The sequence below is a fragment of the Lonchura striata genome, chromosome 4 (genome assembly GCF_046129695.1).
Source record: "Lonchura striata isolate bLonStr1 chromosome 4, bLonStr1.mat, whole genome shotgun sequence".
Lineage (NCBI taxonomy): Eukaryota > Metazoa > Chordata > Aves > Passeriformes > Estrildidae > Lonchura > Lonchura striata.
This window is the reverse complement of record NC_134606.1, coordinates 27,995,956-28,008,323: the sequence shown is the minus strand read 5'-3', so window position 1 is coordinate 28,008,323 and position 12,368 is coordinate 27,995,956. Positions and strand designations below refer to the sequence as shown.

The following is a 12,368-nucleotide window of genomic DNA, read 5'->3' as shown; positions in this document are numbered from 1 at the left end:
AGAATCAGGCCATATTCTCTGTCTTAACTAGGGTAAAATGCAAAAAAATATACTAAGAAAATAAAATACCCGATCTCTAGATATTTAAAATTACTTTATCTCTCTTCTATTTCTTACTTTTTTCATGTCCAAACATGAAAGATTACCTGAAATATCATCTAAGCAGGGAAATATCCTAATAAATGAGCATGCAAGTATGTGTCTGGTAAGTTATTTGATTAAACAGGAAGCTAGAATCCTATAGATATCCACAAATATAGCCCCAAATCTAAATGACTGTATCGTTAGCTCATTTGTAAACTGTTCCAGATGTAAGATTTTGGCAGCTTTCCAGTAGGCTGGCTGCAGTCTGAGCTTTCCTGCATCCGCAGTGAGAACTGCAATGCCTGACTCTTCAAGGAAAAGCTCCACAAGGCTGATGACAAATTATATAAAGTAACAACCTGCCTGCCTGGCAAACAGAAATCCAAACAGATCCCCGGGCAGAGAATGCCCTTTTTCCTGGGGCTAAGCTACAGCCGTTTGACCTGGATGTGTGATCGATCTGCATTATGCATCACCCGGTGAAAGCCCCTCTGAGGAGATCATTTAGTGATCATATCAGGGACTCCACTGCTAGAGCCTTGGATGTTATCTGGAAAAACACGAGAGACAGACGACTGGCAGGTGAGAAGGGCATTACATAAATATATTTTAAAATTCTTAAGGGATCAAAATCTATAACAGTAATTAGTAGTATCATTTGCATATGTATCAGTGTAGCCTCTGAGTATTTCTCCAGCCTTTTGTTTGTGTGTCATGTTACATCTGTGCTGTGCCTAGGGTGGAACTGTGTGTGCTCCTCTAACTAAATGAGACAAACTTCAGTTAAAAGGAGAAGAGCAGTGAATTTTGGTTCGGTATTATGGCAAAAATTCCTCAGACTAAAGTGTGCTGAAGCATTTTATTTTGCTGTTAGGTCAGACCTTGTGCTTCGCTGCTGTGATGTGCTTCAGTGAGTTAGGTTACGGAGCGTTTTGTAGCCAAGGAGCGTGTCAGTTGGAATATCTGGGCTGTGCACTGAGCAATTACTGGTATTTCCTCTGGCAAGGATTTCAGTGCTGTGAGCTCCAAGTGAGTATCAGGTATGCCAGAGCTAGGCTTCTGAGATATAAATTACCAGCCATTTATATTGCTTCAGTCCACATTTTAATTTTGGCTTGCAAATATTCAAAAACTTGGGGCAGACCATAATTTAACTCACTTTATTTTTCTCTTCTATTTTTGTCTGTTAGATGAATGCATCTCATTCACCCTGCTGGGGTTTTTACTTTTATTTTGCAGCATTTAGAGGTTTCAAAAAAGGCAGCAGAAATGCACAATGGGTGTGACTGCCAGAGGGATCATTTTGGTTTGTTTGTATACTTACAGTGGGGGTGGTTTATTCCAGGGAGAAGGAAGGAGGGAGGAGAAAAGTGAATAATGATAAGATCGGATGAGATGACCAAGAGGCTGACTTTATGGCTTACTAATGTAAACTGAACTTTTACATCACTCTCCTACGTTTACGTTTTGGAGAAATAAGAGTAGCTAAGTGCATAACAGACATTTGGTTGAGTACTGATTCCAAAACTGATTACATTAGGTAGTGAGTGGCCATTGCCTATAAAGAAGCACGTGGGCAAAAATCTGCTCTGAATTAGACCTACTCATAAAAACCTTGTTCTGCCCATGTGTATATGTGACTGGATTAATTCTGTGCCTATTCCCATAGATGGCAAAGGAAAGTGAGTTTCCTAGGCAGATGAGTTCAGTTTTACACTGATTTACAGTAAAAGCTCATGGTCACAGGAGATGGGGGCATCATATTTACTTTAGTGCTCTGTAGGTGGTAACAAATACAGCAGTATCATAAAAGCAGTAGACATTAACCTCTCTTCACAGCAAACAGAACTGGGGAGACAGTCCACTTCATCTCTCAAAAGTGTGTTATAAAACTGGGATTCTTTGGTAGCCTTAACCACTGCAGGGCATGGAGCAGCAGTCACAACAAAGGTCCTGATGTTCAGGACATTGCTGAAACTCCACTGAAAGAAGCACTGAGAGGAAAAAAATTCTGAGTGAAAAGACATGGATGTTACACAAATCTGTAAAAGGGAAGTCACTGGGGCCAAGTCATTGTTTAATCTGTTTGTTGCCTGGTCATCTGGACACTTGTTTACTCTGAGATTCTTTGTCATTCTACCTGCTGGAGATGTTTATGTGAATGCTTTGAAGTAAGATTTTTAATTTATCATAAAGTTGCATCAACAGAATCCCAAGTACCTCTGGCCTGTGTCCACATACAACAACTGCTACCAACTGTCTTCTATAAAATTGTTTCCCTCTCATCAGCTGACATAGGAAAGCATTTAATGGTATGTAATTTATACCTTCAGAATGTGACCTACATATGAAAGTATGCAGATTTTATCAGGATACAAAGAGAACTTGATAAATGTGTATATTTAACCTTGCATATGATTATCAAATATTTGGAGGCTAAACAACTGCTAATTATATTTCTGGAGACTCTGTCGCATTCCTAGAAACGGGGAGTGAACATGAACCCTTTAGCCTCTTTAGCTGCACTGATAAGGGTCGGCATGTTCTTATTCTACTTGGCAGTTGGTTATGAGCCCTCACAATTTTTATCAATACAAGGCTTAGATGTTAGAGGACCCTTAAAAACTGTGACAGTTCCATTTTCCAGGCTGTGCTGCTGATTTAAACTTGTCAGTCCACTAGTATATTTGGGCTGCTGTCAGTCAAAAAATCTAGAAATCAGGCTAAACCCCCAAAAAGAAGTACAGTATTTAGTTGGAGTAGATATCAGGGTGTATTCCAGAAAATACTTCATGATTCACAGAGATTCAGGGAGAGAAACAAGACAGCAAGTTGTGTTGCTGTTCTGTTTGTTCTCTGGGATATCAGCAGTTTAAACTGCTGACTACCTCAAAATGGTCAAGAAGGGTCATGACACTGAAAGAAGAAATCCTCTTAGATCAGCAATTTGTGTTATCAGTACACGCCTTTAAAAAAGAACATTATTTGCAAAAGAAAGAAGAAAATCTGAAATATGCATTCTTCATGGCATATTCAAGACAAAGTAAATGTTTTGCTTTCAAAAAATCTTTCTAGCATGCACACAGAAATAGCACTTCATGAAATGTAATTTGATATAATCATCAAACAGGGAGTACTATCTACTTCCTAAGTAGAAAATATATCATTGAAAATGTTTTTTCCATTAGATAAGAAGAAGACTTTGGGAAGACCTTGCAGCAGCCTTCTGGTATCTAAAAGGGACTTACAAGAAATCTGGACAGGAACTTTTCACAAGGGCATGTAGAGAAAGGACAAGGGGCAATGGACTTAAACTGAAGGACAGTAGGTTTACACTAGATGTTAGGAAGAAATTCTGTACTGTAAGGGTAGTGAGGCACTGGCACAGGTCGCTCCCTGTCCCTGGAGGTGTTGAGACAGGGCTGTTCAGGCATCCCCTGACAGGGATGGGGCTTTGAGCAGCCTGGGCTAGTGGAAGGTGTCCCTGCCCAAGGCAGGGTGCTGGAACTAGAGGATCTTTAAGATCCTTTCCAACCTAAACCACTCTACCATTCTAGGACTCTATGATGATGTAGTCTTACTGAAACAAAAGAAAAGGAGCAATATACCTGTATAAAAGGTACCCAAAATATTTGAGATGCTGTTAAAATTTCATGGAATTAGTTGACTGTAGCTAAAAACATTTTGATTTTGAGTGGGTGCAGTAAAGGAATGCAAATGAATGCAGACTGCACTCTCAGGTCACCTCTGTGTGCCCTCCCCTGCTGGGCTCTGTAGAGCAGCATGCTCATGCTGCTTTCAGACTCCAACACCAGGCCTGAGTTACTGCCTGTGCTGTCTCATCACATGGCAGAGCAGCCTGTGATTCAGCCTGCTGGGGTGGAGCACACTCATATAAATATAATATTATACCATATTATGGCATATTGTTACTTTTGTATAAATTTGGTATAGCATATAAATATGGTATATAATACCTATCCTGAGGAGCAGTGAGCTGCAGCTCATCACAGTCACATCATAGCAGCACAGATCATGGTTTTTCATTCTGTCTTTTTTCCTTCTCCTTGATTTATGTAGAAAAAGAATATCTAGACACATGTATATAGTAATATCTGGTGATCTTAAAATGTGGAAAATTATTCACTAGGCAAATCATTAAATATTTTCAATTTCTAAAATGCCCACTATAGGTGATAAAAAATTGGGGGTAACAGATAATACAGTGAACAGCATAAAATATGGTCTAAGGAGAAAAGAAGACTTAAGTTGAAAGAGCCTCTAAATAGGCAATTAAAAATTGTGACTTTTCCTGTTAATGCATTCATAAGAAATATATTTGGAGTTCCCAGTTAATTCCCCTTACTAATGTCAGACCACATCCTCAGCTGGGAAGAAAAGAACATACTGGCTTCTTCAGTGGACAGACCTCCCAAAGAGACCAGGATTTCATGCACAAGGGCAGCAGCACAGAATGAGCTTTCAAAGAACAGGAAGCATCATTCTCAGCTCTCAGATGCACACACCCTCAAAACATTTGAGACAGATTTCTCCTAGTGCCTTCACTCTTTTCTGAATTTACATCACCCAATGTAGCATTTATCTGCAATATACGAAGAGCCATTGTGTGCACCATACAATATGACTAAAGATCCTGGCATTTATGTTTTCACCAGCATTTTTTGGAATGCATGATCAGACACTGAGTACAGCTGACTACTAATGTACCTCTCTTAAATTAAGGGTTTTTTTGGAGGTTTTTTTATGGTGTAATAGTTACATTGTTTTCTGAAATTCTGCTATTATAGACAAAATAGAAAGAATGTGTAGATAGTCTGAGGTTGGTGGATTACTGATAGTTTTGCTGCAGTAGTAGCTTAGCCATTGAAAGTCTGAGGTAAAAAATTTGTTACTTGGTATTTTAAAAATAATTTTTCAGTTATTCTAGTTGAAATAATATTATTTATTTACCTACTTACTGTTCCTCATATTCAGTTGTCTTTTTTTTCTAATTTAAAGTTCACTAGGATTTCTCAATGTTGTATTTACCCCAGGAATGTATTTAATTTGTACCTTTTAGCCACCATTGGTGGGATTTTGCCAACATTGTTTTTCTTGGTTTGTTTTCTGTTCATTACCAAAGAATTGCAAAATTACTCAATTTCCAAGATCTATTACAGACCAATTCTCATTATGCCTACTTTGCTAGTACTTGAGTCATTCAGAAAGAGTCTACATGTCCTCATAAGCTATTGCTAGAGATATAGCCAAAGAGGGAACTCTGGTGTTGGTCTACAAGTAATACCATCAAACAATTCATTTCCATTTAGATTACTTTTTTAAGTCTGTCAGTCAGCTTTCATCTAGTTTTCATGGTTTTCATGGCTGGGTTATTTTTGAGTCTCCTAATGAAAAGTTATCTGCAAGACCCTTTGGGTAGACCTTTATTCTTTAATTTATGATGATTAGCTAAAATTATACCATTATTTATTTTTTTCTTTCTACTGACCACTATCAATTTGCAGGACTTGTCAAAGAACACTGTGTGCATCTGCTACATTTTCTCTGTTCTTGTTGATGTCTAATTTGTTCTCCATTATCAACATCCCTGTATTTCCAGTAGATTTATAATTTCTGTTTTCTCTTATACTTTCCTCTTACCTCTGATGCCTTAAAACGTACCCATGTATAGATTGTGAAGTCTGTGTGTATATATATATCTAATAATTCTTAAACATTTCCCAGATACTGCTTATAATTCAAAGCATGTCTGTAGCAAGTAAAGGAAGGAAAGAAAGGAATTTTTATCCTTTGAAATTTTTAAGCACCAAGTGAAGAATTTTGTACTACATTTCAACTGTCTCCAAAATTTATGTTCATGCAGAAGAGAAATTATGTCTTGAAGTGTTTGCTTTGTTCTGAGATTGGAGAAAGATTTACAGTGTGTGTATGTGAAATAAAGTCTTAGAAAATAGATACGTCGCAGGACCCAAGACCACTTGATATATAGCTTCAGATATATCACTGTTTGTCTTTATCAGCATTTTTAGGAAATGACTGACCTCCAAGCTGGAGACAATCTCCTACAGGTCTAGTACTTTACTCAGACTATTATATAAATACTAAACCTAACCACCTACTATGATGCAGAGTGTGATCAGCTATTGATTTGATACATATTTGTAAATAGAGCACAATTTATAGAAAATAAACAGGAAAACAACAATTGTCTGATAACTAAAGCAGCTGTATCTGTAAAAAAGCAAGTGTAGCACATCCAGTGCAAAACATATGAATAATTTATTTTGGTTGAATGGTTAAATATCATTACCATGTACCATTTCCTCCCTCTGAGAGTGCTCATAAGCCTTGCTGTTATCAATATCATTACTAAAAAAGCTTATGGTGTAAGCATGTTTTTTGAGAAATCAGTTTCATTCTTGTAGTTTATTATTGTTCACATCTTTCAAATTCAGATATCAAATGGTACCAGAAGTAATACATTTCATAAATAGCACATACTTGTCTAATTTTTGAAAATATTGGCACACTAAATTCCAAGAAGATATCTAGAGTATTGTATGCCTTTTTTAGAATTGGTGTTTTTATCATGGAATGACTGTAATTATTTTAAGGCAAAGTCCTTCAATCAAAATACTCACTCAAAATGGCATTGGGAATTAAATGCATCATTGAATTCTTATTCCATATTCTGTTTCTTAATTTCTTACTGTCTATATGAAAAAACACCAGTTTCAAACTACAGGCACCTACAGCCAAAAAGTTTTAGGTGTGTGTAGTTTGGAGCTGGTGTTTATTTTCAGCTACCAGAATGTCTTTTTTTCAGCCCTTTTACGCTTCTAATTTGAAGTCTAGTACCAAAAGAGGTTGAAGCTCTCAAAGGGAAGAGAACGTGTGCATACTCAGTCACCTTGTCTATTAGCAATAGATATTTTCATACAACAGAGCTAAATTGCACTGCTGGGAGACTGGACAAGTTGAAAGCTTTTTATATGACTTTCCCATTTTCCTCCATTAGTGAAATTTTAAACATTTATCTCATGGACCTCCACCATCATTTCTGTAATCAGCCAACAACAATGCCACTGTTTAGTCCAAGTTTACAATAAGAACATTGTATACTAAGCATATTGTAAAAGTAGTTGCTGCAAAATTCTCATGCATTCAAATTACAACAGCTGGAGAGGATTATACAATACACACTTTTTTCAGAGATCTGCTTTTTCCATAGTCATTGTAGCCACTTCTAAGACTGCAGCAATCAGCCAGTAAGCCTATGTCCTGTCCTGCCTGAGATTTTAGGGATGTGCAGAAGTATCCAGTCCCCAGACATTTCAGCAATTAGGAATTTTTAGAAATAACTTCACTGTTTTCTTGGGTACTCCAAACTGATTCTTCATAAGAATGGCTCAAGGAGGAAGGGAGCACACACAGAGCCACCCACAAATCATGTCCAAGAGGAACTGAGCAATTGTGTAACTCTGCACATGGAGAATGAGCACCCAAATGAAAAATGTCACTGTTCCATCAGGCAGCTCGGACAGGAGTGGAAGGAGAGATGCAACACACCTGGCAACCACCTGTTAGGAAACCAGCTTCATCATTTATATTTTTCAGCATGCAAGGCTTGTATGTGGTACATGTTGTCAAATGGGGATTAAAAATGAGTGAGAAAGATGAAAATTATGATCTGCTCTCTCCAGGCCCAGTTTTGTAATTCATCATTGTATTAAACTCTAGTCTTAAACACTGGATAGCACAAGATAAGCAGCATTGTGTCTCTGCTAGAAGTCTGTGCTAATGACAGACAGCCAGGAGGCCTCATCTTCTCCTGCTCTTTGAACATTCATGTGCACTTACCAAAAGCAGAGGCTCACAATCCCCAGGCTCGACTCCCCAGACTGTGTATTCTTTTAGTACTGAGCAGGCCTTTTGCACATCTAAAAGACCACTATATATCTGAAAAATTCCTAAAAACTGCTGAAAGTGCTGAACTGCCTTGTATCTGATTGTTTGGAAGGAGTCTTGCTCAGAAAATATTTCAACTGCTACAGTTCTGCTAACATCTGGACATCTTCCTTACGTCAGAGGTGGATGATGAGATCCAGATGCTATGACTTACTGATGTTTTCATTAACTTCTTAGCAGTTTTGTCTTTGTTTTGTTTACCAACTGCAACTTCTTAACTCCAATTCACATATGTGAATGTTACTGGAGAGAGGGGGGAGAAGAGCTGGAAAGGAGGGGGACAGCCAGAGAAATTAAATTAGTCTTTGGCCCAGATCCAAAAGAACTGATTTCTCTTACTACAATGCTCTGTTCCAGGATATGCAGTCTGTGGGAAGGTCAGCCCCAGATGATAAGAAGCATTTCACCAAACTGCTATTTTCAGTAAAAATAAGCTATATTATTTGCTAATTATGTTCTAATTTAAAAGTAAACATGTTTAGCTATGAAGACAACAGGAAATGAGGATGTAAGATAGTATTAATGGCAACCTTGTGAACTTTGCATTTACAATAATGCCTAAATCCAATTGCCATATAGAGAATATTTATTACTCTGAGGGAATGCCAGTATTGGAGCAGACACAGGAGGGAGACTACTTATATTGTAGGCTATACATTAGGAACTCACTGAATAATTCTTTGGCAACAAACAGAGAAAGAAACAAAAAAAAATTTTAAAAACCCCCAGAAAACAGCCAAACATATCCAAGAATCTCTATAGTATCTCTGTGGCAACAAATGCCTTATATTTGCTAATTACACAAATTATTATTATATATCTATTATAAAATTGCTTTTATAAGAATTTAAACCATTTCCAAAGACTAGTTCCTTCAGCTATTTATTACTGAAAATAGAACTAGTGCTTGCAGAACAGCTTTCCTTGCAATGTACATCCTATTAAGAAGTTGAAGTGCATTTTCAAAAATTGACTAAACTTGTATTTGCATTTTATGTAGCCATGCACTTTAATTTTTGAGGTGGTTGAAAGACAGAGAAACATCACAGCACACTGATAGCCTGACTGATCAATACTCTTATTAATAAATATTTCAGCACTGTGAAAGAAATTTAGATCAAGAAAATCCTGTTTTGAAGAGATTATAATATGTTAATTACTGTCAGTGCTCAGTAGGAGGAGGTAAAATCAGAATCCGTAGAAGTATGTATTATGTACCCAAAAAAAATGCAGCAGCCACTCAGACCAGCTTAGGCAGAGAATTTAGCAATCCACTGAGCTTCCTCCTGCACTGCCATGTTCACCAGCTTGCAGGAATATGGGAAAACAAAAAATGGGCCAAATTATCCCAGTGCAGGAATTATCTCCCTGTACAGAGTTTGCTCAGTGATACCAGTTTTTCCAAACTCTTAGAAGGTCAATTAGCACTATAGTTTATTTTTTGAGTTATGGATGTGTTTGTCTCAGGGTGCAGATATCTGTGTTAATCTTCTACAGAGGGAACTAATAAAAATAATAGGAGAGAAATGTTTAGGCAGATTCTACATCCAAGTGGTAAATTAAACATACAAAAAAGGAATGAACAAAAGAAATTTATAACAGCTAGCCAATCAGTCAGTTAGTTGGGCAGCAGAAAAAAATACAATAGCACAAGTAGGTAATGAGATCTGAGAAGCTATTTTCAAAGCAATATATTAAAAATTTGTGACCAGATGTGCAAAGATGTAAGATTTTTTTTTTACTTCATCCTACTTCACACCCATGTTTCTTGTAATTTGACTTCAAATGCATTTTTAATTTCTCATGTTCTCTTATGTGAAAATAGAATGGAGCCCAAATATTACAGTAGCTTTTGGATTATACTGCATTAGAAATTAGAGTGGTTTATGTTCTGTGGTTTCTCACAAATAGGGATGAGATCTTGGCACATTTTTTGGAGGGACCTGAACTAATAGAAATTGATTGCTGGAAAGGCATAAGGAAAAAGGAAATCTACATTCTGCTTTTCTCTTCTTCTTTCACATTTTGAGGTCTCTCTTGTGTACCAATACAATTTCATTTGGCAGAGAGTGATAAGACAGAACCGATACAAGCCTGTTCAGCTTTAGATGATCTTTTAATTGATGCTCTAAAAGGCTCTTAGTCTCTATCAGTATTCTGTTCAAATTTCACAACATTCTTTCACAGTTTCTACAAGAGCTACTTGATGATGAAATTATGTTTTGGCAGCCATCCTGTAGTAGCAAAGTATCTGCCATGTGAGCTGAAGGAACAACTGGCCTGCCCTGGGCAAGAAGAGTTTGGTGGGTAACTGCCTGTCATTTGCCAGCAGAAAATCTCAAGGCTTTAAGCTGATGCTGGTCATTGAGACTGAGGAAAATAGAAATTTGTGTTGTCTCATGTATAGTTCATACATCATTGAATGTACAAGATGGCCTTTTTTGCTTTTACTTTGTTCATCAATCTGGTAGCCTTCCAGGTGCTATCTGTGAAATACATAAAAGAAGGCATGATTTCAAAAGGTGAGGTAAGCAGTTCACTTCCATCCAATACTCTTGTATAACATCTTGTGCTTTGCAATATCATTTGTCCATCCTTGCAGTCAGTATTCAGAGCTGAGGGACAGAGACATGACTGTGAAGTGTTCCCACAAGGCTGGTGCAAAAGAAGCCTGACCTTAATCTTATATTTTCTCTCCATATCCACTCCTTGTCAAGACATGTCTATTTTTCCTTCAGTGAGGAACACAGCTGCTTTGTGTGTTGTGCTTACCTTGATACACTAGCTCTTACCATGCCTACTTCTCTTCATCCTAAACACATTCATTTAAAGATGGTAAATTAAACCTTCAAGCATGAGATATTCATCTGCCATGATGTTACCTCTGATCAGTAGTTAATCAAATATTCCTGGTTTTTTGAACCCCACACAGAGACAAAAAGCATAACGTTTTTCAATGCAGATGAAAACAACTTTACTGAGCAACCTGATTGAGAGAGGGCTTACTTTACCATCAAGTAGTTTCTTAAGAGTGCTTAATAATTTGGGGGAGATATAAATTTGAGTGATCTTGCTATAAGGCAGTTCAGATTAAGCTGAAAGTTTGGTACATTTCAAAAAGCTAACAAACCTTGGATAATAATTTTGAGAACAGTTGATGAAGTCAAGCAGAACACTGATCTTTTTCCTTCTGCTTTTTTTTGATGATACATTGAATGAATTTGATGTAATGGATCTGAAGAAGAAAAACTCTTTTTTTTTTTTATAATATGAGAAGGTGCTGCCTAAAAATGTCTCATTGTGCAGAACCAAGACAAACAGAATTGCAATCAGACATTTATGTTGATGAATTTGTTTGTTTTTCTGCTGCAAGAATTTGCTGAACAGACATAACCACAACTCCAAATTCTAATACAGAAGTGCTGACCATATTCTTCTGTGTACCACACATTTTAGAAGTCTGAGAACCTAATAAAGATTACAGTATTGATAAAATCCTGACATTCAATCTTTTATCTAGAATTACAGTAGTTATTTTTCACAGTTGTATCAACAAAGAAAAGGAAGATGAGGTTTCCATGTGATTTTTTCAATCTAGTAGCTATTACTACATACAGTGCATACACACACACACACACACACGCACACATATACATATATATATATATATATATATATATATATATATACATATATACATATATATACATATATATATACATACACATATATATATATATGCTTCTTGCTATGTTGATTAATATTCTGGATTTCTACAATACACTGAATGAGATAGGAAGAATGCTTAAGCAAAAATAGTCAGAATTTCTCTAAATTTCTCTAATAAAGTTCTCTAATAAGACTGTTCCTTGGCTTTAAATCTATTGCTGGGGTCAATCCAGAATTCCCAGAGAGCTCTTTACTAGTTGACTGCCAGTTCATCTTTTTTGTGTCTCAGATTATATGGCCACAGTTCCTTTTCTGAGGCCAAAAAAGAATACTATGACCATCAGCTCTAACCTTCTACACCACAAATCCCATAAAATCTTACACAGTAACTTGCATATTTGAGAATTCTATATGGTTCATTTTAATTTATGAGTTCTGATATCTATTTTCTAAATTTTCATACTCTAGTAGTAAGCTCTATAATTTGATTTTTAGTCTTTTGTTCACTGGAAGATAAAATTATCTGTAGTCTGTTAGGACCCTCAAACAAGCACTCAGATACTTCAAGCAGGAGGGAAAATGACTGCACAAATATTTATGACTGGCATCAGCACAAGTATTGTAGA

The 12,368-nt window shown here is 36.7% G+C and overlaps 1 protein-coding gene across 3 annotated transcripts in view; it reads left to right on the top strand.

Annotated features, from left to right (window-relative positions):
- DLC1 (DLC1 Rho GTPase activating protein) overlaps positions 1 to 12,368 on the top strand; it is a 213,829-nt gene that overhangs the window by 116,473 nt on the left and 84,988 nt on the right. Inside the window, exon 1 of one of the 3 annotated variants that reach the window (XM_021533884.3) lies at positions 357 to 666. The exons of the other annotated variants lie outside the window; for them this stretch is intronic. Coding sequence (XP_021389559.1) covers positions 552 to 666 — 115 coding nt within the window. The 5' untranslated portion in view covers positions 357 to 551. Of the gene's footprint in view, positions 1 to 356; positions 667 to 12,368 lie in introns of those variants that run through there. 3 annotated transcript variants of the gene reach the window in all.